At 39.4% G+C, this 25,039-nt stretch overlaps 3 protein-coding genes across 6 annotated transcripts; all 3 read left to right on the top strand.

The window, feature by feature from the left end:
- Positions 1–2,569: 2,569 nt before the first annotated feature.
- LOC131889058 (SET domain-containing protein SmydA-8-like) lies at positions 2,570–12,660 on the top strand. 3 transcript variants are annotated; one of them, XM_059238052.1, is made up of 8 exons: positions 2,570–2,991; positions 5,661–5,775; positions 8,127–8,728; positions 10,589–10,769; positions 11,024–11,172; positions 11,426–11,580; positions 11,880–12,001; positions 12,184–12,660. In XM_059238052.1, the coding sequence occupies exons 1-8, from the start codon at positions 2,708–2,710 to the stop codon at positions 12,607–12,609; spliced, it is 2,034 nt and encodes a 677-aa protein (XP_059094035.1). In that variant the 5' UTR covers positions 2,570–2,707; the 3' UTR covers positions 12,610–12,660. The 3 variants fall into 3 exon arrangements, with proteins under 3 accessions (XP_059094035.1, XP_059094037.1, XP_059094036.1); XM_059238054.1 differs by having other exon boundaries at positions 2,853–2,991; positions 8,131–8,728; XM_059238053.1 differs by lacking the exon at positions 2,570–2,991 and adding an exon at positions 3,590–3,648.
- A 1,276-nt stretch (positions 12,661–13,936) lies between these two features.
- Positions 13,937–20,677, top strand: LOC131889064 (superoxide dismutase [Cu-Zn] 5-like). Of its 2 annotated transcripts, none has more exons than XM_059238060.1 (4): positions 13,937–14,097; positions 19,406–19,838; positions 20,082–20,226; positions 20,298–20,677. In XM_059238060.1, exons 2-4 carry the CDS (start codon positions 19,407–19,409, stop codon positions 20,423–20,425), a joined length of 705 nt encoding a protein of 234 aa, XP_059094043.1. In that variant the 5' UTR covers positions 13,937–14,097; position 19,406; the 3' UTR covers positions 20,426–20,677. The 2 variants fall into 2 exon arrangements, with proteins under 2 accessions (XP_059094043.1, XP_059094044.1); XM_059238061.1 differs by lacking the exon at positions 13,937–14,097 and adding an exon at positions 16,574–16,732.
- Positions 20,678–20,739: 62 nt separating this feature from the next.
- On the top strand, positions 20,740–24,083 carry LOC131889059 (organic cation transporter protein-like). The gene is made up of 8 exons (XM_059238055.1): positions 20,740–21,141; positions 21,587–21,748; positions 21,815–21,960; positions 22,030–22,212; positions 22,288–22,492; positions 22,553–22,672; positions 22,737–22,919; positions 23,760–24,083. The coding sequence occupies exons 1-8, from the start codon at positions 20,855–20,857 to the stop codon at positions 23,983–23,985; spliced, it is 1,512 nt and encodes a 503-aa protein (XP_059094038.1). The 5' UTR covers positions 20,740–20,854; the 3' UTR covers positions 23,986–24,083.
- The last annotated feature ends 956 nt before the right edge of the window (positions 24,084–25,039 follow it).

Here is a 25,039-nt window from a genome sequence, read left to right as displayed (position 1 = left end):
CTGAAAGAAAATGCCGTCGTCCTTCTTTCAATTGAGGGAGAAAATCAGCACCCAGGCAGTATACAGTTTAAGGTGTTCCAGTTTACAATTATGCAATGGTTAAGGCCGCTTATCCCGCTAGAAACCATGTCTGGAAGCAATGTGGTGCTCTCTCACATTCCCACGTAAAAAACCTGAAGTTCTATGAGGATAAAATGGTCCCTTTCTGGACCAAATACTTCTGGACCCCGTCCGTCATTGCCCGATTTGGAACGGCTTAATCTTTTGTGGCAGGACGTCATTGAGCCAATTGACCAACCAAACCATCTCAATCCAAATTGGAACTCACTCAAGCTCGCCAGTAGCAATTAGTGGGCCACCTATCCCGAGGAAAAATCCTCAATGCAAGCCAGAGCCAGAGCTTCAACGATCGTCAAGAGACCATATTGAAGGCCAATTAGCCATGTGAAGTACAACACCAGGAATTGACTGAATTTGACATTTATTTCACTTAGCTGGTTTGTTGAATCAAACCGTATTCTGATATCGATATTAGTAGCGACAGACATACACAAAAATGCCATTTTTTAGTATTATAGCACAACTCAAAGTATATTTGACAATTCAATGGATCAAAACACTTTGATCCGTTTAATTACTGTGCGAGTTGGCTGTGATGTTTGTCCAAATTATTCCCTCGACAAAATGTCGAAAATCAGGATCCGCACTACATTTTACCTTGAATTTCCTTTAAATCACATGGGGAATGGTGGTGATATTGGATATACAGAGTAGCCCACATTAAATGTCCTTGGCCTATAGGATTGGTTTTTCACATTCATGGTCTCTGCAACCAGTTTCAAATCTTCCGCAAGAGCCTTCTCTCCACGATTAGAAAAAGTCAACCAAAAAGAGCAAGAACGACCTGGAAAGCATAGTCCAATAACTCAGATGAGACCGGCTGTTCTACCCGTAGTTCCAAATCGAGATTATCAACAAATTAAAAAAAAGAGAGGGCCCTTTAGTACAAAAATGTGGCTGATATGTTGACGATGGTCGGTTCTATTTGGCCTCAAGTTTGGTACTGTTTCATGCGGTGCTTTTTGGGTAAGAGCACTTTAAAAATAAATTTGAAATATTTAGGCCGCTTCGTTTATGTGCGATCGCCATACATCCTCACAATGGCTTATAAAATTTCAATTTCATGATCAAAGCTAATAATAAGCTCATTGACGTAGAGATTTGTTTTGTGCACAGCCGCCCTATGTGCCTTTTACTGAGATTGGCTAATAGCCGTACGGAAAATAGGTATTGCTCACATTTTCTTAAGTCTAAACACTCAAGGAGGAGGAGACAGGATTATTTTGATATACCTGGAGTGACTTTTGGTTTCAAATGTCTGTTCAGTTCCATTCTTAGTCTGTTAGTTGGGTAAGTTTTGGACAAATATCTTTACTTGTTGCTTACACGAGTTTTTGGTTCCGGCTTGTCTTAATTCTTGGAGTGGAGCATTCCACAGTCTGGTAGCTTTATACCAAAACCAGGTTCTTCCCCCAATCGAGGGTCTGGTTGTCTTACCTTGACTTGCCCTCTTAGATCCAACTAGGTGAGGGAACAAACAAAAATATCGTTGTAAGTCTTTGAAATGGGGTTCGAAGCATATTTACACTTTTTGAAGCACACATGAATATAATCAAGAATATGCCATGTAGTTCCTTTGGGTCCCGGATTTCATTTGTGCCCTTCTTTACGATTTTGTATTGGCAAATGACAGGACATGAATATTTGATTTCCTTATAATGCCCTTTTCTTGCAAAAAAAAGCCTCAGGGTCTGTCAAGGTCTAAAAGTAAAATCACACATCCGAAATCAATTTTTAAACGCTTAAGGTGTATAAAATATAAAATGGCAGTAAACATTGATGGGCTAGTAGTTATCTTGCGCTCAATGTTGCCTTTATTGGTACTCTTCGTGATCAAATATAGAAAAGACTGAACGATGAGGAATTTGATGTTGTCTTACGGCGCTTACCTGATGATTCAACAATGTCAAAGTGTTTTGACACTGAATGAAGTTCTAAAAAAAGGTTAATTCATTCAAAATGTAAGTAAGTGGTCAATCAATAATTCAACCCCTCAACTTTTCCATCTATAGCTTCAATATGTTCAAGTAAATGTTGGTGAAACTCTGTATAAATGAACAATCTGAAGTCCTTGAGTCAACATTGCCTTTTATAGCTAGTAATTTCGAGGTTTGAATTTTGATTCAAGAGAGAGCAGAACGGTAGGAGAACGGTTTTTACGATCCAGGGATCTCATCGAATACTTTTCCGCACAGAAATTGGCTGAAGATGTTGGGCTCGAAAAAAGGTTTGCAGGGACCTTTGGTGGGTCAGCAGACAAAGTATTTTTATGCATAAAGCCAGCATTTAAACCATATCTGATGGGAACCAAAGACACATTTAAAAGTGCTGTTTTAATGCAAAAACCATCTTATATTTTTTCGATATTTTTTCTGAGCCAAAGCATTTGATCCATTACTGTCTTCAAAGGAAAGCTTTCCAAGCTGGACTCTCGTTAAAACTCCTATTCCAGCTTTCTCGAATTTGGCACTCTTCCAAATCTCCTGTTTCTAAATTGAACGCATGTGCGCCTTTTGAGAGTTTAGGTCAAGACAATCGTGTGTTCAGCTTCAATTATCCATCAAATCAAACATTTAGTTCTCCCAAAATGCGTATTCACATCAAAGAAAATAGTTCCAGCGCGCCTGAGAGCTCTGGACGGATCCAGGACTTTGAGGACGGGGATGAGGTTATTCAATGTTTCATTTGCAATCAACCAGGCCTCTTGCAGTGCTCAGAGTTCCCCGAAGTGCATTATTGTTCCAATGAGCACAAGGGCCTTCATCAAAGACCAAGCGATGAGGACGAGGACGAAGCAAATCATGACGGCAAAGTGGAACGCCAGTCCAAGACCTTTCCATTCGTGATCAAATACCGGAAAGATGTCGGAAGGTATGGATTATGTGCTCCTTCCAGACACAAGTCTATTACAAGACGAGTACTTCAGCTATAGGCCATTATTCTCTCCCATTCTGTTAGACTTAGTGTGGCTTAACGTGGAAGGGTTTTTAATGTTTGTTTTTCATTGAAGGCTGTACAAAAGTGCTAGTGGAATATGGTGAAGGTCTTGAAGCATAGTTTATATTTAGGAACAGTATTAGATTGATTGCCCGGTTCGCTGAGCCGGCTAGCTCCCTTCTGTGATTATTCGTTCACCTTTTGATGCATCCCATGGATGGATCAACCAACAAAAAGCTTAAAGCTTGGACATTTATTTTCGAACCGCTTGACAAAACTTGATCGACTAATTGCGACGCTCTCAGTGTTGCGAAGCTAGAACATTGTTTCTTTGTCAAAAGGTCAGATGGCAGCTCTCTTGCTCGGCTTGTCAGCTGATGATGATTGTCCCAATTAAAGGATGTGGCTGCTCCTTTGGGAATAACTGAAAGTTCATCCCTTTAAGCCGTTAAGGAGACAACTTGAGCTATAATCTAAACACCGCCAAGAAGTTTTCTATATCATAGAGCAGAGACACGTTTTATTAATCTCTGGCCTTGGCGTTAGCATGTGGATTTTACCCAGTACGAAAATTTACCCACCACTTCAGAGGTATGAGTGTAGTGTATAAAGTCCAAACGTTACCTTCCAGATATAAGCTAAAAAACGCAATTCAGGTTTCAACGCAAGAATAATGCTCATGGATTTAATGTCAGGGTTATGATGGCAAATTCATGAGATCACAATGAACCAGCTACTACCTCGAAAAAAATGTAACTAAACGGAGCTTTTCTGTTTCAGACAATATCTTGTTTTGATACCCTAATGCTGAAAGCGTTTGCCTTCAACCATGTTACCTTAGTATTTTTAAGCGGTTATCAACGGCATAACTGTTTCGTGAATCTGTTGCGAAGTTTTGTTTACATATTCGATTAACGAAGTGATCATCTCGCGCTACAGTTTGGTCCACTGAACCGTTGACTTTAAGTCTTTAGTATATTTATCATGACACAGTGTTGATTTAGCTTAGGCGAGTTCTTTTAAAACACTCGCACCCCTTGATTAAGGCTTGGACGTTACTCAGAATGAGCATCTGCTCAGCACTTTGACCAATATATTTACATACAAGCTAACGCCCAAAACTCTAACTCCGAGGTACGAACTTTGAAAAGCAGGCCTTTTGCTGATATTATTCTCAAATCAGGGTTGCCTCTTGCTCAAATCTAACTTTTTGCACTTGAAGCCCTTACTTTTGAAGTTTTTTAGTTGTAAATTTGGGCTTCAGACTGGACTTTGGCTAAACTAAAGATTTTCAGATAATTTCGCTTGAAGGTACGCTGATGCGTACTGTTAACACTCATTCAAAATGTTTTGAGACTTTGTCGTTAAAAACTTTCTTACGTATTATGACTCATTTTGTCATTTTGGAGCATTTTTTTATATCCAAGTATTTTTCCCAAAACTAACGGTTTTGGTTGCAAATAATCAAATATTTTGACATATTTATGTCGAAGTTTTGCACCAAAGAATATGACTAATGCATCTTGGCATTATGCTTGCATCGTAATACTTAAAGGAGTAATCTTAGCTATTTGAAAGAAATAACTAGATCAATTGCATTGATGTAATTTATATCAATAGTTTTGGATTCAGCATTGCATTTATCCAAATCTTGGCGATGTTCAATCAGCAAGATGTTTACTAAGCCAATGGAGGAGCAAAATGAAAAAAAAATCCTCTATCATTACCAATCTATCATTCAAAGCAAACGGTCAAGTGAGAAAACGTACTTAACATTTCCAATAGCGGTTCATAAGTCCTGAGAAATAGTAATAAAAGAGTATACATGGTCCATGGTATTTGAAAAATTTGAGAAAATACTTTAAGAAGTCGAGATAATGGCTTAAGGATAGTTTATAACAACTAATTTGAGATTTAGTGACACAGAATGACGCGTGTTCTGTATCGGTACAAACATGCGTAAAGTAATCCAGATAATAAAGCCTCTTTTCAACCCAAATAGCGCTTTTTTGGCTCAATTGAAATATCAATCATAAAAAGGGACAGAGGTTAGTTTTTCATGCCTGATATTTGACATTCTTGGCAAAAATCTAAAAATAACAATCGAGGATAGTTCTTAATCATATCTTTCAAATTTCTCTTAAACATTTTTGCCTGTTTTCCTAACACTTCAAGATTTTTTTTCCTTTTTTGGAGTAAATCTTATTCAATAGCAAAATATATCACCTCAAAAACTTTAGCAGTTTCGTGGTCTCTACTCATTATCAAATTAAAAGATTTACGAAATGTGTAGTAGTTTAAAAGACATCTGAATTTACGGTTATAAGAGCGCGAAAATATCAATCGCATTCATGAGTTTCCTTTAAATTCACCAAAAACGTTTTTCCCCAGTTCCATGAATGACTTCCATTACTGGCTTAAGAGAAGAACATTTTGGAGGTAACAATTCCTCCCTGAGCACCCATCATGAACAATTCGTCAATTAAGAGATATGATCTTGCTCTCCCTCTCTCTCTCTCTCTCAGAACTCAATGACCTACCCTCAAAAAGAAGAGTGCTGAAACATGTGGACCAATATTATCATTTGCTCTTGCTTTATTTAGGTACATGGTTGCCGCACGTGACATCGAAGCTGGTGAACTAATCTTCCGCGAAGATCCCTTAGCCATGGGACCAAACCATCACTCCAAACCATCGTGTCTGGAATGCATGAGAAAGGTGAGATCGTCTCACTTTCATTATTGCTTACCGTGATCAAAGAGGATTACAACGTGTGCTCTCAAAGCACAGCCGCTCTGAAGGTTCCTTTTTGTGGAAATAAGGAAAAACATCACCATCCTTGGACGTTGAAAGCAGTGTCCAAAATCATAAGGCATGATGAGAGAATGGGATGTCTCTTTCTCGTGCTATAATTATCTCCGAGAAGCTGGAACCCGAGGTTCACGTTTTTGAGGCCACGTGATGAAATTCAAGGGGTTTCGAACGACTTCAAAAGCAGGAGAATACATTACGAGTTGCCAAGGAGTTTTGCTCTTCAAGGAGATAAATATGCTAAAATGTTCCAGTTCACGGGTTGTGTTGACTTTTCTTGAGATACACGTTAACTTTGAAGGAATCGCCAGAAGTTGTGGTACTGCTATATGCTATACGTTTTGTATGGACGTGGGACGAAAGTTGAGTTTGAAATGTTAACCGGAAGTGCCATTTGGCATGTTACCTCAACCTTGGTTGTACAATAAACGTTTTTGCAAGTCCGGGCTAAGAAATTTTTGAAACATGAAAGGTGATGTTTAGGACTGACATGACCGTATGAATCTCATATGTTGAGAGACTCGATTTTGACCACTAAAATTGCTTCAGGGGCATCTTTACCAATATCAATATAGTACATTTGGCTTAATGAATAGTTGTGATTATGTTGCAGGGGTTATTTACAAATTGGCTCCAAATTCAGCTGGAACATGAATGGCGGAAATTAGACCGATATTGGCAAAGAAGCCGATGAATTTCAGTGGACGAAAATTGAATCTCTTAACATCCGTGGGCTCTTCAAACATTCTTACACCTATCCTTGATTGGGACCTAACCTCGAATGTTTCTCCAAAGGGCCAAATTTGACAAGATCGACATAAATGGCGATAATTTTTGGTCATTGTAAAGAAAGGGTAATACTGAGTTTATTGTGGATTTAGACTGCAACTCATTAGAAAGCATGAAACAGTGTAACTGGAGCCATTCCTGGGCAATTGTTATGAGCCCCTTTAGATATTGGCTTAAATGTTTCAGGAAGTCAAAAACGTCAAGCAGTTAAGATACTGTTGCATTTAAATATCTGATTGGGTACTTTTCTTCAATCACCTTGATATTTGACATGATTTTTAATCAGGTTAGGGAAACATTGTGAGGAAACGAAACGAAAAGGTCATGGTGCAAAGTTACATCCAGAGATGTCTCGATTACCTCTACAGTGAACTGATTCAATTGGTTGAAAATTTTCCAAAAGAGCCAGTTTTCTGTCAGCTAGTAATTTAAACTTTTTGTACACACTAACACAAAAGATTATAACATTTGAACACTATCTGTTCTATTTTTGGTGAATGCTCTGCCCGTTTTCGATAACTCATGAAATATTTCGTTTGGTTACGAAAATATCATTCCAATCTCTCACCACCAAAACTTGAGTATTTTCGGTTTGTACTTACTTATCACCACTGACTATGCAGCAAAAGAATCTCTAAAATATGAACTAGTGGTTATCAATCATGTTAGTGCTCATAAGGAATGCTTGAACGCTCGTAAAACTCATCAGTTTTTCTTAATCATGTTTTTTCCTGTCTTGATGGACTTGCGTTTCAAATCTAAAATACGATGCATTATGTCGTGTTTTCAGGTTAGGATGAATGAGGTGAATAGAAATGGTGTAGAAGAATGAGTGAGTGACGAATTATAATCTTTCATCCTAATAGTACCCTGGGTTTGCATTGCTTGTAGCGGTTGGAAAAGCCCCTGAGAAACCAAAGCAATAGTTAAAGGTCTTAAAATACACCCAAAAATGTTCTGATTACATGCGCTAATAAGCACACCTTGGTCAATGGCGCAACTAGTTCCTTTCTGAATTTGAAATGCATTGTCAACGACAAAAATCAAACCAATTGTTTATAAAAGCATTTCAAAAACTACACAATATACACAAACAAGATGCATTCGTTCTCACTCAACGATTTAGTGACATGGTGACTTAAAAGCCTTAGCACAGTAGAACACCTGCTCGCTTTTCATTTGATTTAGTACATTGGGCCAAACTGAAAGTGGCTTTTGAGTGGGAATTGGGCTCGTTCAGGTGTGTGTTTCATGTTCTGGAACGGTTCGGTTATAACCACGTTTAAAATAACTGAGCATTCACCAAATAGGTACGTCAAACTAGTATCCTTACTCTTCACATAGATTACAGCGGAGGTTGGGATTAAATAACTAGTTGAGCTAATCCTGTGGTGTAATCGTGATAACTGTGCACTTGCATCTCTGTTGTTGTCACTAATTCTTGATCCTCTGCCTTTTTTTACTTTTAGGTAGATGGTTCTTATTTGTGTCCCAAGTGCCAATTTCCCATGTGTGAAGAGATGTGCAGCTTGGGCGAGGACCACAGTGGGAATGAGTGTGAAATATTCACCGGGATTGCCGATAAGATCCTCTTGAGCGATTACGAGCAAGCCAATCCCAAGTACTGGAACATCACCGTCCTCCGTCTCCTTCTCAACAAGCTAAAGGATCCTCGAAAGTACGACATAATCCTCCGAATGGAGGACCACTTAAGCGAGCATAAAAAGGAAGACACTTGGCAACTCTACCAAGAGCATGTGGTGGATTTCCTCCGAAACACTTGTGGATTGGCCTCCAAGTTCACTGAAGAGGAGATCTTCCACGTTCTTGGCGTGATTGACGTGAATTCCGTCAAGATTCATTCCTCCTCTCAAGAGCGCTCATCCGCCAACCAAAACCCTGGACATGCGTTGTACCCCGTGACAGCCTTGATTTCTCACGGATGTATCAGCAATTCCAAAACCATCATTCTTCCGGATTACACCAACGAGTGCCGGGCGACCACCTTCATTTATCAGGGAGACGAGATTACCAAGCAATATGTCAGCTCCTTGGAGACCACCAACATGAGGTAAGGTACAACTCATCGGGAGGGTTTCTGGGGAAAGGACCTGTATGGTTGTGGTATGGTTGTACCGCAAGTTTTATTCAGTATTCAGGATGAATTATGAAGTGTCTGATGGATGAAGAAGCCCGCAATGGACATGTGAAATGACATGAGTTGTCCAACTTGTTCTCTGTACATGGGTAATTGACTTGAGGTTCAAAAGCATAAAGTTACGAAATATGGTATGAGGTGGAAACTGATGTTTCATTGTTAACAAATGGCGATGCTGTGCTCAAAAGAACATGTTAATGCAGAAATCTCGAAAAGACAGAGCTTGACATAACTAACATCAAATAGATTTATCTTCCTGCGTTGTCAGGTTTCTTCCATTTGTTAATTAAGAAAGCAAATCTCTTGGAATTTCTTAGATTTCTTGGCATTAAAGGCATGTATACTCTATTGTCTGTTTCTAAGAGATAAAAAAAAATGTCATTGATATACACAACATACCTAATTGGGTTGGGAAACCAAAAGGGTGTGTCATGTTCAAAAGTGCTGCCATAGGGTCCAACGAAAAGTGCAAAACAGGAAAATTTAAAGCATTGAACTTGATCAATTCTTTACTTTGTTTTCTTATGATTTTTGCCATGTTTTTTTTTTGCAGTATGTGCTATCTAATGAATTGTAATCAAAGCAATATATGTATTTGTGTTTGAAACCAAAATCTTTGTCTTTGTAATATCGCATGCAAAGTCCTCATTAGCTTTTCGACTTAAATCATATTAAAAAAATGGCCGGGAAAAATGACTAATAACTTCCCCAATGTCATCTCGCTTTGAACACCATTATCAGTCTTTCCTTACTTTATAAGAATATTTTGAAAGGCTCAACTGTTAAGCTCTCCTTGGTATGTTATTACTATTGCTGTGGTGAGTCCAGCAAAAGTCGGACTGGTACGAGTTCTCTGATGTTTTGACGTTTTGCAGGACTCGCCGAGTCCGGACTCGAGTCTTTTCCTACAGTTAGTTTTAGCAAAAACACTCATCTTGCGAAATTCTAGGATAAAATTACTAACTTGTTTAACGAGTCCGACCAATTTCTCCAAAATCGAATAAAAGACTCGAGTGCACTGAGACTCGAGTCCGGACTCGACCCAGCACTACTTATTACCATGAAAGAAAAATTCGTTTGAAAAAGGTGCTAAAAGTGGAAACAATACGTTCTAAAGCCTAAACATGCAAAAAAGCTTAAAAACCAAAAAAAAATGCAAATAATTGATAAAATGCTTCAAAATGGAAAAATCAGGGAATTGACAGCCAAGTCCAAAGAACTGGCCACCGCACAAGAAGGACAATCTTGAAGGAACAATGCCAGATAAATAGAACGCCGTACATTTCATTTTTCCTTAGAAGAGCTGCATTCCATATCATGATCATTTGATACCAATTTTCTGCCCTACGAATATTTGAGGGCAGCAAATTGAACAATGAAGGAGCCCAAGAAAGAAGAGAGTTGGACTGGATTGTTCTAACTAACCTGCATTCTCGACATGCTCTCAAAACGCAAGTTAAGCCCTTACGGTCACTACAAGTGACCCTAAATCCTGGGTTGGGACAAAGCTCATGAATACTTTTGAAAACGTACAGTATCAGTTACCTTTCGTACCTTCTCTGAGTACTGTACAATCCCAACCTTTCTAACCTCTCCAAATACGAGGGCTCTCTCATTCATGTGTTGTTTCCAATGAAATACCTTTATAAAATACCTTTTGCAAACCTGCTGAACTAATTGGAGCCCAAAAATTCAACAAGACTGAAAAAATCGAATAAGTCCGTAGTATCTGCATTAAAACGTACTTTCAAACATATATGGTCTTCGTTTCAGACGAGCAAAATTAAGGAGTGGCTGGTATTTTGATTGCAAATGCCCACGATGCTATGACCCGACGGAAAACGAGTCGTACATGAGTGCCACTTCCTGCCTTCGTTGCAAAACTGGCGTCATCCTTCCCAGTCATCCACTTGACCCAAAAAGTTCTTGGACCTGCGATCTCTGTTACTTCAAGGTTGCTCAAGTGATCCCTCCATTAACTCAGCTGTTAGTTTTCAATCGCTTATTGCAATAACCAAGTTAACGAAATATGTAGGTTTTTTTGCGGCTCGTTTTGATCCAATTATGCGCTTTTGAATTTGCTCAAAGCTGATGTTAGGTAGCAATGAAACGATCATTTGGAAATTCTACGTGACATGGTCCACTGTTTAAATGTTTCAATAAAACACGTGCGAGAGATCACTTGAGCAGGTTTTGCCCCCGAATTAGACCAATGGTGAGGCCGTGGACAAGTTGGTGGATTATTTCTTGGACAAGATTAAAGCAACCCGGATTGAAGCAGTGGATTTATGGGAAGAGCTACTGGAAAAAGCCTCAAAAATGTTCCATTCCAATCACTACATCCTCACCCTTATCAGGTAAACCAAAGCAGGCCGTACAAAAATGCTGACCCTTACAAAAAGAATCTCATTCTATGTCCAGAACAAAACTTTGAACTGGACTGGCCGTTTCAAAATCCATTCGAAAAGAGATCTTTATGAAAGTTAGTTTCCTTGAGATCGGCCAAGAATAGCAATCCCACGCTTCGGAGCCTTTGTGTTGCCCCATGTTGGGATTTGACAAATGATTGCGGTCCATTTTGATTCACTACCTATGATGTCTCCTCCGAAGGGTCACGATGAACACGGCCTACATTGAATTGGGAGACAGAATGGAGCTCGAGCCGGACAAAATCCCGATGGAGCTATTCATGAGACGGAAGGACCTTCTGGACGATGTGCGCAAGGTCATGGATCTTGTGGAACCGGGACTTACTCGACGGCGTGGTGAGATGAAAAAGAGCCCAATTCCTTGCGCAATTTTTGAAATCTATTCATAATCGGTTTTTTGGGATTGCACCCTTTGGGGAGCTGGAGAGCGAAAAAAAAGGCTGCGGACCCTCCAATCGAGGTGGAAAGTTGACAACCTTTAGAAAATCAAGTGCCCATTGAATAAGGGTAGTTCGGGTGCCCTTGATTGTTTTTGTGGGCATCCCAGAACTTCTTGACAAGTTATGGGGGTTCCCAACTCGATCTGCGTTTCCAATGGGAGGTCCTTAACAAGTTTCTCTTTTCTTTTAAAGCAGGCATTTCTCTCTTTGAAGCCGCTACTTGCCATTTACAATTGGGTAGACTTCTTCATGAGGCGGATCGATTCGGATTGGAAGATTTCATCCAACTGATTGAGGCTGAAAGCGTTTCGTTACAGGTAATTGGCCAGGCTACACGCATCAAAAATTGAATTTCTTCAGACAGGAGGGAATTGATGGGAAATAACGGAATGAGCAGACTATGATTGGCATCAAGTCAAAAATATATAGTTTTTGACTTGATTCAAATTGAATGATGAAAATTTTAAAACGAATCAGAGTCGATTATTTTTCTTTTCAGGAAGCCCTGAGATGCTTGGAACATCATCCCGAAGGTACATTGGAGGCCTCAATTCATTACAAATGCGAGGCAGCCCTTTATGAGGCCGAATACACAAAAAAACGGATGAAGTTGAAGTTAGAAGAGATGAAGCATCAAGCTCAGAAGAGAATAGAAGAACGTGAGGCTGAAAGGCATGAAGCCAAACTTGAGTTGGCTCAATCCCCGATCAGGTCCGCAAAATCGGAAGATGCAAAACCCTCAGGAGATTTCGACTATTTGGATGGTCTTCTTGGCTCAGCCATCCCTATTTCTTCGCAATCTCCCTCGTCCATTGTTGACTTTGTCAAAAATGATGAACGGACGAGCGAACCAAAGGAAGTACTGAAACAACCAAAGGCACAATCCCAGACTAAAAAGTCGTCAAAACAGAAACGGCGCAAGTGAACTCCATGATTTTGAATGATTAAGAAATAAAGAATCTAGCAAGCAATGCAATGTTCTGGCATGTTGTTGAAAATGACATAATAACGCTTTTATAAGAAAGAACAAGCTTGGATAATACCCTGCTGATACCATGATGTAAGAGAAGGACCGACTTTTTACCTTTTTAAGTCATGCCATTACCGAAAGCTGTACGGAGCAGAAAGGAGGGACCATGCTGGTTCTGAATGAGTAAAATGTCGACGTTGTTATTGTGAACTTTCAACACATCAAATTGCGTTAGAAAGAAACTTGACCACAATTCATTGCCTTTATTTGATACCTTTCTTTCTGAGGTACTTGAACTTCTCCAAGGAACTTGATACCCCATGCATTGGTTCGAAGTTGTTCCATCCATCCATTCCATCCGTTCCAAATGTTTACAGATTTTGACAACCCGTCTCATTCAATTAACGCTAATGAACTGTATATCAACCCGAGATTATTACAACCTCCAAGAGTTTGGGAGAAGCAAAATTAGATTCTTGAACAAAAAGGCAAAGAACATTTCCAAGAATTCCAAAAACAAATTTCTCATCTTTACAATATTTGGAACCGTAACGGAAAGTATTTGGAAAGGATAATTATTTCACCGCCACTAGAAGCCTTTTCTCTATTTATGGAAGCTTCAGGAGTGGGCATCATTTTCTAGCAGTACGCATATTTAATTATTTCACACTGGTGAACTATTCAAAGTACGAGTACAATATAATTGGTTCATACTTGATGAGCCTCATGTCTAAATTGGGTTTATACCAATATAGTGCAAGGAACTAGTGTGATGCTGTTCTCGCATGACGACATATCAATTAAAACCATGTTGCTGTTTTGTTTCTTGTTCTACGTCCTGGGCTTTTGGTACACAACACATTTATGGTACGATGCGAAAGAATTGCAGCAAAAGGACAAAGCTCGTACGATGTTATAGATTAGAGCCTGGAAAAACATTTGAAATGTCGTTCCCATTCAAGTTGTTGTTTCAGCTTCTGGTTCGATTCTCATTTGTGTTTGCAGTTAAAATGCACACGAATTTAGTTGCCTACATTGAACTTTTTGTTTTCTTACTAACCAGATGGAAAAACATCAACAATGTGATTGAATCATTATATGCCAATCAAAATGCAAGAATATTAAAACCGATGGCCTACTTTTGGCTTAGTTCTTCTTCACTTTTTGTGTGGAAGAATTTGATACATATAACAACACTCCACGAATATATTATCATAGATGAAAAATAGGGCTAGCATATTTCCTCCGCTCCTATTCATCTCCATTATCTGGAGTTGTTGGTATTACAGAAAAGACAAGTCAGTGTGTGAATTAGTTGAATGGATGATCTTTTACATCACTTTGGCTCTTCATTTCCTTCGCGAGGCTTGGTAAAGAAGGAGCATCCTGAAGTAGAGGTTGTTCTATTTGTCGTGCTCAAATTACAAGGAAGACTTGACAAAGGTAAGAAAAAAATATCAAGCAACACAATGGGAAACCCCGTGGGTGTAATCTTGAACATAATTATGGGGAGTGAACAAACAAATTTATTTCCCAAAGTGCCATGAAAAAATATCATCAACGTTTGATATTTCGACGTTTTCACCCAAGGAGTCCATTTCATTCAAAGTGACTCTCCAAAAGAGGAGAAGAATTATTTCATAATACTCATTGTCAGTCACTACTGTCCGTAAATATAATTTGATAAGGAAGAAAAGTCATTCAAAGAAGGCTATCTGTTTCGAAATTATTCAGAAAAGGGAACCTTTGAACGTTCTAAAGCATTTTCGTAACCCTCTCGACAGAACTGATTCGAAACTTTTTTTGGAAATCTGAAAATAGCGCATGAAATAATTTGAGGGATTCCATTTAATTAAAAGCCTCAATTGTGGAGACGTCATAATTACATGTACCGCACTCCAGAGTTTCCGAATAATACTGACCCATGCATCCTTCTGAGAGTGCTAGCTTATCAAATTTCTCGCGGATATGCCTGGATTCGTTGAAGATGTTGGGAAATAGGGCCATAAAGGTTCGAGGCCAACAGCTCCAAATTAGTTATAAAACTTTGTCTACTCTGTTGTACCGTACAATTTGAGGTTAGATCTAGAGGTCTAGTGACAGAAGTGTGAATATCTATTTCGCTACGATGAAATCAGAGACTCGGAGAGATTGGCCACTTTATGAAGGGATTGGTAGTCCCAAGAATAGGTAGCCTATGTTGAGAAAAGTAAACCAATTTCAGCTTCTTACACGTTACATTCGGCAAACAAGGTTGTGTTGTTGTTTTTTCTTAAAGCGAATTTTTTAATTGAGGTTAAATGTGTACTACCTCACAATAGTATTTTCACCTCTATTTGGAAATTTTCCAACTTATTGCACAACGTTATCGACGTATAATAATAATAAAAAAAATCTTGGCAAAGCATCTTTTTACAATTTATTAAAGACAATACACATCAGCGAAGTACTCGCCCAAATAAAGAATGTTTGTCAAGTAGTCAAAAAATTAACATAAATAAATAGCGAGCATTATTTTTGGCAGTCCCAATCAAGTTATATCCCATTGTGGAAGGGTGCCCATCTCATTTCCCCTTATGAGTTCAGGTAATTGAAAAGAACATTTCATGATGTAAGAATGAAAGTCATTTATTTGTCTTGAGAGTTGTGTGGTTGCATAAAAATTGACCATAAAATGATTCCCACTTTACTGGAACAAATTTATTGACTTCACTCAAATCATAATACATTTTATTGACGACGGAAGACGTATTCTATATCATCTTTTAATTGAGACTTAAACTTTTTATATTAATCAGCCTAGAGAAGTGACTCTTTAAGTAACACTTTATCTTAATTAGGTGAATCAAATGTCAAGTTGTGCATCTAAAACAAAGTCTGAATGTCGGTTGCAGGAGCATGTCACCCAGACAAAATGGTTTATCATCTTTCTGCTGAGAGCTCTAGTGGAAATGAATCGCCCTATACTCTCAAACTTCGCTCACATGAAAGAGTATGTTGCACAAACGGCTAAGTGTTTGGGAAAACGTGTACTATGAACCGGTTTGAGGGCGCATTTCCGAGAGATCCTCAATGTCCTTGATTGGTTATACAATTGGTCAGCCGTTTGACAGCATCTTTTTTTTAGATATAGGATAGGTATTCTGGTCCCGGATCAAATGTATTGCACTGGCTACGTTGGTTAGTGATTATAGGCCAAGTAGATTTGATTTGATCGTTGCCAAAACTTTTTGCGATCACTGACTGATTGTAATGTTTGACTCACTGATTGCCATTTTATGATTGAATCATGCTCTATATTAGTAGGAGTCTCAAACCAAAGAGGTTCCATTCACTTCATCATCATAAAATTGAACGGTGTTTCCTTTACAAACTCCGTTCTAGTGACAACAAATGTTAAACAGAACCGCGTAACCAGAGGACAGTGAAAGAGCAACGCCTTCTATAAAGGGCACAATTTGGTCATGGATCCAGATAAATGACAAGAAATTGCACATGTACGCTTGGATTCCTTCTTTTTTTTGAAGAATTGCTTAATAAACCTTGAAAAATAATGACAAAGTCCAACTATGAGACGAACGATTAAATATACCCTTTTCTAAATAATAATTTCAGAAAACCTTATCACTCAATGTGTTTTTTTTGCTGAAGTTCCCTTCCAATTGAACTTGCACATGATCTTATGAAAGCAATCTATCCTGCAATCTATCCTGCAATCTCTCAAACATTTGACAGGTTTTATGACTCGGCCTCGTTATGAAGTACGCGGTGTTGTCAAATAAAAAACGCTCCTTCTGTTGAGGTGGTTTTGTCGTACTAGATTCGTTTCCATCCAATTAGGGCTGCTATGGTGGTTGGTAGAAGCTTTGAAGGCGGGTTTGACTTACTTTGATTATCTACCCTGTGATCACATCCGTGACGAATTCAAGTCAATGAAACGCATCCATCATCACTCAGAGAAGTGAATTGGTCCTGAGAGGGTGTGAAATGTGAAATAATATTTTTGTGTTGGGACAAATCAACAACTGTGATTACTTATTGGCATTCTCCGCATTTGCATTTCATTTTCAAGTATAAGGTGAGCAATCTGAAAGTTTGTTTGTAAAAAACGACAATACAGATGCGTATCTTATTCTGAAGCTAGAAGGTCACGAGTGATCTTTATGCTACAATCTGCTCATTATTCAAACATGCTTTTACATTCCTTTGAGCATGCGTCTAAGATAATCTTATTGAGTAAAGCGCTATTCTTTCTCAAGCCTATTCCAAACATTGAGGAGCCTACTCCAAATTCAATGCCTCACGGGGAAAGAACTCACGTGGCAAACTTTGCGAAAATAATACAGAAGCTTCATCAATGTATTTCCCCACATTGCAATGTCAGGTTTCCAACTAAATTTGTTGGAAAAAGGTCCAGAAAAGAATGCCGAGATTTTCAAGACAACCCTATAAAAAAGGAGGAGAAAAAGGACATCCCTGTCAACCCAAACCTGCCACCACTACCTTCTCAAATCATGTGAGGAATGTAGGTCCGTCTTAACGCTGCTCGTTTCGACCTCAGAAATTGAATGAAGAGAGTGGAACATGATGAATGGAAAACCAAGGGAAGTGTCACCAATCATTAAACTAGGACAGATAGCAAACAGTTCCGAGGAGAACAGTCGCGTTTGAACTCTAGAGGAGAAAAGTCCTCTATTCTTGTCTTTGGGTCTCAACCATTGTGGTGGTGCAAGAAAAGTGGGAACTGTGTTGAAGCCGGATAATTTAACGTTTGGATTCAGGAACCCAGGAAGCCGTGCAGAGGACTAAAAGGACTGGAGTAATGTCTGAATCGACTGACCTTCAATACAGCCGAGAAGACGTCATCCGAGGATCGCTATTGAATCGTATCATCGTTCATCGAAGAGCATTATCAAATCTTTGCTCTTATTTGTGTATGTCCTTCTTCCTCCACTTCTTACTAGATAGGTGANTCCTTCTTCCTACACTTCTTACTAGATAGGTGATGGGCGATATGTACTTTATCCATTGAGTAGCTTGCACACATATTTTGCCTTGAATGTTAGCCCAAGTATTTTCCTACAACACGACAAAGCTCTTTCGATCTGATAGCTAATGATTTGCATCCAACTGTATGTAATTTACTTGAAAAGTAGGCAAGGACTTTCCCAGACGACTGGGTGGGATCTGGGTCCACAGTGAGCTGAGGTAGCAAGCGATTTGTGTCCATTATCTTAATTAAACATTAAGAATATGAAGAAATTGATGCAACTTAAGTAGATATGTAAGCTATCAAGATGTTCCAACTCATTTGAGGATCAAGAGTGTTACATACGCAGTTCACTATAGAAATTAATGACTTGGACATTCGCCCCTAGCTAATATTAGACGGAGCAATTTTAGTGCACCGAATTGGGAACTTCAGCTTGAATTCATCACAATTGAATTCCGTGCGTCAAGTGTATATTCTCGTATGTCACCCATAGTGTTTTTGTTGAAACCAAAACACTGATTGTATGTTGAATGTATCTGATTGTGTTTTCATATTTTTATAAGTATAGACAATTTGTTTTGCGCCTTGAGTTGTGCATCCCCCTTTCTCCAAGCAGTCACACAGCACTTTTTTTGATGTTATTATTTGCGTTAGGGTCAGATTGCTTTAAGCTTCCCCAAGATGATAAATATCGCTCATACTGTTTGGGATCAACTCTAGGTTCACATTTGGGTGGAGGCTGTTTGCCGAAAAGCAAAGTCAGTCAGCCTTTATTTTGCTGGAAGCAGTTCAAATCTTTCGTCAATCGAGAGCTGTGCTCAAGATTGCAAATTAACTCATCATTGAGAGTTTAACTCTGCCAACTCTAATTCGTTGGTGGATCAAATATTATATGAACATAAGATCAAGCAAACTGTGTACCTTTTTCTGACTTGAACTACTGGAGATCCATTTCCCAGTACCGGTAAGGAAGTCTGCAAAACAAAACTCGCATAGCAGCAGTTGTCAGCCACCCTTTCGGTGAGCGGATTTTTGATCCAGATTCCCCTTGTTGATTTTAAGCATCTGATATATCCGTCGTGGAATATCATTCCCCTTTAATTTAGATGATGTATGAGTAGCAAGTAGGGAGAGCCAGAAAAAATTGACGTCTCGAATCCAAAATTATTCTTATGCAATACCAAGAGCTTTAAGACTGCTGAGGGGAAAAAGTTTCATTAATTTGGGAGAAGTTCATATGCATTACGAATCCCGAAATGAAGTGGATCAAGATACATGGTTTTCAACAAAGTTGTCGCAAGGTTTTGAAACCTCTCTATTTTCGATTAAATTTATGGCGATAGAAGTAACTGAGGAGCAATCGGAGGAACTTCTACATGAATTTGAGCTGGAATAAGAAATCAAAAACTTTGACAATTCATTGATATTCAGGCGGAGGAATACCCTCTTTGTGTGATCCAGATAAAAGCTTTAGGTAACAAAAGGAATCACATCGACTCCTGATTCACCATCGATAACGCTGAATTTGTTTCAATGGGTTTTTATACATATGAGGCTACTTTTTTTAGTCAAAAGTTTCACAAATTCTTGAGTTCTCTTCAATTGAAAAATGTCCAATCAAAAATTCACCGACAAAATGCATCAGTTTGCATTATCGTACAAATGTTGTGTCTCTTTCAAGGACTGAAGATTGATCTTGATATGGACCAAGGACAAGTTTTGCCAATCAACAACAATACTCATCTCACTCTCTTTCAGGATGGCCTTCATTCATCACATAATGGTCTCATTGGCAATCCTCGCCACAACCAGTTCTGACCCAAATGCACAATTTAGAAGGCCGTACAATCCGTACTATGGCCACGGTTATGGTCAACAACAAGGCGGATATGAAGGCCCTGGACCCTATAGGGGATCACACCCAGCCCAACCCAGTCCATATGCAGGGCCCCAAACCTCGCTTCATTCAGGTCAATCTCAATCCATTGTTGCCCGAGTGGATTTGAAACCAGCAGATAATAGCGGGGTTAAAGGAACCCTGTACTTGAAGCAAAATGGCCCAGGGTCCGCTGTTCTTCTGACTGGTTACATAAAAGGCCTTTATGAAGGAGCCCATGGCTTTCATGTCCACATGAACGGAGAGCTTACTAATGACTGTAAGGATGCCGGTGGCCATTTCAACCCTTTCATGGTAAGACGAATCCCCCGTGCTTTGAGATTCCGGATCTTATCCGCTATGTTTGTGGAATTTGGTCATATGAAGTTTAGGAGACATTGTTTTTGGCAATTTGAAAAAGCGAATGGAATGGAAGCATGCTTCGCAAACCGGATTGATATCCTTGTCAAAGGACCACGTGACCGAGAATGTCATAAAAGTCACATCAGGTGCACGCTTTTTCCAAAGCATGAAAAAGTGTGTTCTGTTTTTTTGCAGAAGAACCATGGAAATCCGTTCAGCCTTGATCGACATGTTGGTGACTTAGGTAACATCAAAACGTTTTCAAGATATCATCCAACAGAAGTGTTCATCTTGGACAAGATAATTACTCTCGAACCTGGACGTGAGAACTCAGTTCTTGGTAATAAATTTCAGGCTTCATGACGCGAATTATATAAGAGCCAGATTGATTCTCAAGTCTTCTCCTTGCAGGTCGAGCAATTGTGGTGCATGAAGACGTCGATGATCTAGGCGAAGGAGGAGACAACGAGAGCCTTAGAACTGGAAATGCGGGCTCTCGATTGGCCTGTGGGGTCATCGCTCGCATGATCGACTACTAAAGTCATCAAAGAATTCCACTGAAAGAGTATCTTGTTCTTGTCAAACTACCCATGATTCTATTGAACTTCATTTGAGAGAGATTATTCACAGCGTTCCCTGCAATTTGACGTCATTTGAACATCAGGGTGTCCACAGTCAAACTCTAAAAAAATGTTCAACTGCCTAGATTTTCAAATCCAAACACGTATGTACTAAAACCTCCTGTGTTCGTCCATCTTTGGTAAATAAAAAAAAAAAGCGAGAAATCAGAACTATTTCGCCTATTCGAATCTCCCGCCATTTCCATGGCCAAAACCAATGCACATACCACCCTCTACACTCCACAGGTGATTCATGTGTCGAGTCTGTCAAGATAACGGATATATGTAGTCGCCAGCAATGTTTTGAATTGATGGACGAGATCGAGAGTTATCTTGATTCTGTGTGCAATGGTGACTACAGTGGATGACATTTTTCTTGAGATTGGGGAACTTGGTGGAGAGCAATGGAAGCAATTGTTGCTCATTTCTCTTATTCACACCTACTACCCCTTTCACATGATGTCATATTCGTTCACAGCCAAAGAACAGGATTTTACTTGCCATACCAATGATAATGAAACCACTCTCCATAATGCATGTCCTAATGGACAAAATGAACAATGCCTGCAAATTCGCTATCAATCCGCCTCCTCAGAAACTTCTGCAGTGTCAGAATGGACACTGATTTGCGACAGGTAAAGTGAAGGCAAATTCTCATGCATCCAATCTTCATGTCCAATTATGCTTTGATTAATTGCAATAATAACTCGAAGAGATTTCAAGAGTTCATGAGATTTTCTCAGAGCAATTAATATTTGTTAACTATTTGCTTCCCTCTCAGAGGCGGAACAAAAGGCGAATAGCTTATATCACGTTGATTAAACTTACGTAAAAGGGTTCTTGGTTTAACTAGAAAGAGTGTTCTATATTTAGCTTAATCCAATTCGGTAATAAGTAAACCCCTTTCACACTTGAGCTTATAACAGATGGACCAAAGAAGTGTCGCATCAAGCTCTCGCTTTTTGAGCTCTCTGACATTAAATATTAGGAACGTCAACAGGATATGCAAACGTGCATAAGACATTCTTACTAAAAATGTACTTAAAGCACATAATAAATACATTTTCCTGCTTTCCTTAGGAGTTGGCTAAGACCTCTAACGATGAGCTTGTTTATGGGTGGAGTCATGGTCGGAGCCCTCTTGTTCGGTTTTGTCTCAGATGGGCATGGCAGACGATTTACCGTGATACTCACATTAGCCGGAATGGTGATATCCGGACAACTTGGTCAATACGCGCAAACGTACGTAAGCAATCTGATGAAGAAAAAGGAACATTTCTTATATCAACGCTCAACTCGAAATTTTAGGTTCACCAGTTTTTGCTTGGTCCAAATGATCAACGGATTCTTCTGCGGAGGCCACATCCTACCCCTATTTGTTCTTCTCAACGAGTTGATCGGGCCATCCAAGCGCGGTCTAGCTGCCATCTACATGGCTATCACGTGGTCTTGTGGTAAGTATCGAACACTAATGTTTCAAATGATGACAATCATTGGACAACTTGAATACTCCGTGTATATAGGTCTGATTGCACTCTCAGTTTTGGCGTCCAATATCCGATATTGGCGGGACCTCACGGGCGCCACGACCTTGATTGGAATCCCTATGATGGTTTCTGCCTGGTTTCTTTTGGAAAGTCCTCGATGGTTTCTTTCCAAAGGAAATTTTCATCTGGCCAACGCCGTCCTTCAAAAAATAGCGGAAGGTACATATTGTAGATTGGGGTTTATTTGGTGTTTCGTGGATCTCTCTCATGTGATATGTGTTTTTTTCTCAAAAGGAAATGGAAAGCCGTATAAACCGGAATATATTTTAAAATGTTCGGTTGAGGACCCTGGTTTGAAGAAATCTCCAAAGAGCTTCTCGGTGACCACCCTATTTAGGCCGAGTTTATTGAAGATAACTATGATAATGTTATATGCGTGGTTTGTCAACAGCTCAAGTTATTATGGACTTACTTTGGCCGCGTCAAATGCAAAAACGGGGTAAAGAGAGATCTACATTGCAAAAGATGGCATTGCCTTTACTCTTCCGTTCATTTTTAGGTACAATATATATTGGGCAACAGCCGTAAGTGCATTTGTAGAAATACCTGCTTGTTTTGGAGCTTCGTACTTGATTGATACTTACGGTCGGATGAAAGCATTGAGTAACCTAATGATAGGGTGAGTAAGAATTAGGCTTAATCCATGTATAGTCAGCCTTTTCTTGTTGCAACTTTCGTTCCAGAGCTGGATGTGGATTACTAGCCATTTATCTTTTGGCGAGTTTTGGATCAATCGTATTCGGTATCGCTACAATTTCGAAACTCTTTATATCCGCCAGTTTTACCGTTATCTACATTCATACAGGAGAGATTTACCCAACAGTATTCCGTAACACGGCAATGGGTGTTATGGCCATTAGTTCCAGGTAAAATTCGTTACCTTTATTAGATGATGTTCTATGTGCATTGTTCAGCGGTTTGAAATTTTGGCAAATAATTCAACTTGTAAAAACGTGGTTTGCCATTAATGCCATTGTAGGCGATTGACGACAACGCCTCTGCCGTCAGGAACCATACCAAAAGAGCCTTTCAACTGCCATCCATAGGTTCTAAAACGTTAGGTTTGCAGTGCATAGGGATTGAAATGTCCACAAAACCATAAGGAACAACTTTGATTTTTTTGTTTTATGAATTTTTAGTTCAGATCCAAAACCTTACAAAGCTAAAACCATTTAAGAAACTGCAGTTTTCGAAAAGTGTTTTTCATGAAAATTTGGAGCACACTTATTTAGCACCTGAGTGCAAATTAGTATTTTTAGCTTCAAAATGCGCCGGTTATTTTTAGACTCGAATTCCCAGACTCAAACCTAAATATACCTTTTTTATATTCCTTGTCTGATCTCAAGGTATCTTAAGCTGATCTGAAATATCCATAAAAGCATACTTAAAATGTAGATTTTCGAAACAAGTTTTGCATTTATTAAGTGTTTTTCGTGCATTTACTGGAATTCTAGTGTAAATAAAGGCAACGGGTAATTTAATTGATTTGGGCTTTTTCTGAAGACATTATTGAAACTGAGCAAAAGTGCGCCTTTGAGATCTCATTAATATTGTTGATGGGGTTTTATTTTGATCAAAATGAAAAAAGTTATTGTGATTGCAATTGCAAACTCATTTATTTGTAATTGATTACATTTAAAAAGTATTTAACAAGGTCTGCTAATGTGATTAAGAAGTTGACAAATGTGCTCCATTCTTGCTTGTAGATTTGGGGGAATTGCCAGTCCATACTTGGCCGAGTTAGGATCTTCCTGGCCTAACCTACACTTCATTGTTTTTGGCCTCTTGACCTTTTCGTCCGGGATCTTCAATCGACGGTTACCCGAGACCCAAGGCCAACCCTTACCCGAGTCTTTGGAGGATCTCCTTGATCTGGTTCAGAAACCCAAGAATAGCACGAAATACGAGAAGCTCTCAACCTCAATCATATGAAGGGTACATGCAACATTATATTTCAGCTTATAGCACCAACCACAAGACGAAGGCTGTCAGAAACATCACAAAAGTGAAAATAAAAATAATTAACCCTATGGCGAGCCATTTATCTCTACTCCTCCAGGACTTGAGAGGGATCTCATCATCCGAACAGGACAACAAAAGTCGAGCCGTCTTCTCCATTTCCTCTGAGAGTGGCCTTAGCTCAGTCTTTCTGGCCTTGGGCAACTTCACCTGAAACGCTCCATCGAAAACCACGTTGTCTTCAGTTGTTCCATCTTTACCAAGAGGGTTCCTAATCTTGAGCACAACCTTTTCGCATGCAGATGGGGGCCGAGGTCGGGCCAAAGTCACGTTAACCGTTTCTTCTGTGAAAACTGGACCAGGACAAACCGTCGAGATTTGATTGGCCATGGTTTCATCTTGGTTGGTTCCCCCCAAAGCACTGTAGACACCGGTCAGGGCTTGCTGGAAGCTCACCAAAGCACTCTCGATAGACTTGGTACTGTCTTGCAGGATGAGATTGGGTTTTGAGGAGCCAAACTCGGTAATGGCCCCCTCACTAGTAGGCATGATGTTGACGAAAAAGCAGCTTAAATTCCATGTGAACACGACAAAACGAATTGAGGGAGGGTGAATGGGGGAGAGAAAGCTGGCCAGAGCACCCCGACATTGCTCTGGAACCTTGAGCTTGAGGGGTCTCTGCTTTGATTCAATAGTAATTGAAAGTCGCATTTACTTATGTTGTACTAGATTACATAGTATACTGATGGCTTTTTTCTTCAATGCCAGAAATTGAAAATTAAAAAGATAGGAATTGAAGAAAGTCAAATGAAACGATAAAATCATTATCCTAGATATCAGTATTTTGACATTGTTCCAGATTTCCACGTTGTCTACTGCTTGAATGATTCCCCCTCTTGAACTCAGTATTTGAAGACCTGAATGTAGGTCAAAACTAACTTTCTCGCCAGGGCGTACAAATTGCATTGCTCAAATGAGTTGAAGCCATTCCATTTTTCTTTCGACTGTGCAGTTCTGCAGGTAGTGT

The sequence above is a fragment of the Tigriopus californicus genome, chromosome 10 (genome assembly GCF_007210705.1).
Source record: "Tigriopus californicus strain San Diego chromosome 10, Tcal_SD_v2.1, whole genome shotgun sequence".
Taxonomy (NCBI): domain Eukaryota; kingdom Metazoa; phylum Arthropoda; class Copepoda; order Harpacticoida; family Harpacticidae; genus Tigriopus; species Tigriopus californicus.
This window is presented reverse-complemented; position numbering and strand designations above follow the sequence as displayed.

Bases quoted from the DNA above. Each gene is read 5' to 3' on its own strand.
- LOC131889058 (XM_059238052.1), top strand. From the start codon at position 2,708: ATGCGTATTCACATCAAAGAAAATAGTTCCAGCGCGCCTGAGAGCTCT. The intron at 11,173-11,425 runs GTAAACCAAAGC...TCTCCTCCGAAG, and splicing joins TACATCCTCACCCTTATCAG to GGTCACGATGAACACGGCCT. The intron at 12,002-12,183 runs GTAATTGGCCAG...TTTTCTTTTCAG, and splicing joins CTGAAAGCGTTTCGTTACAG to GAAGCCCTGAGATGCTTGGA.
- LOC131889064 (XM_059238060.1), top strand. From the start codon at position 19,407: ATGGCCTTCATTCATCACATAATGGTCTCATTGGCAATCCTCGCCACA. The intron at 19,839-20,081 runs GTAAGACGAATC...GTTTTTTTGCAG, and splicing joins GCCATTTCAACCCTTTCATG to AAGAACCATGGAAATCCGTT. The intron at 20,227-20,297 runs GTAATAAATTTC...TTCTCCTTGCAG, and splicing joins ACGTGAGAACTCAGTTCTTG to GTCGAGCAATTGTGGTGCAT.
- LOC131889059 (XM_059238055.1), top strand. From the start codon at position 20,855: ATGGTGACTACAGTGGATGACATTTTTCTTGAGATTGGGGAACTTGGT. The intron at 21,142-21,586 runs GTAAAGTGAAGG...TGCTTTCCTTAG, and splicing joins TGGACACTGATTTGCGACAG to GAGTTGGCTAAGACCTCTAA. The intron at 21,749-21,814 runs GTACGTAAGCAA...TCGAAATTTTAG, and splicing joins CTTGGTCAATACGCGCAAAC to GTTCACCAGTTTTTGCTTGG.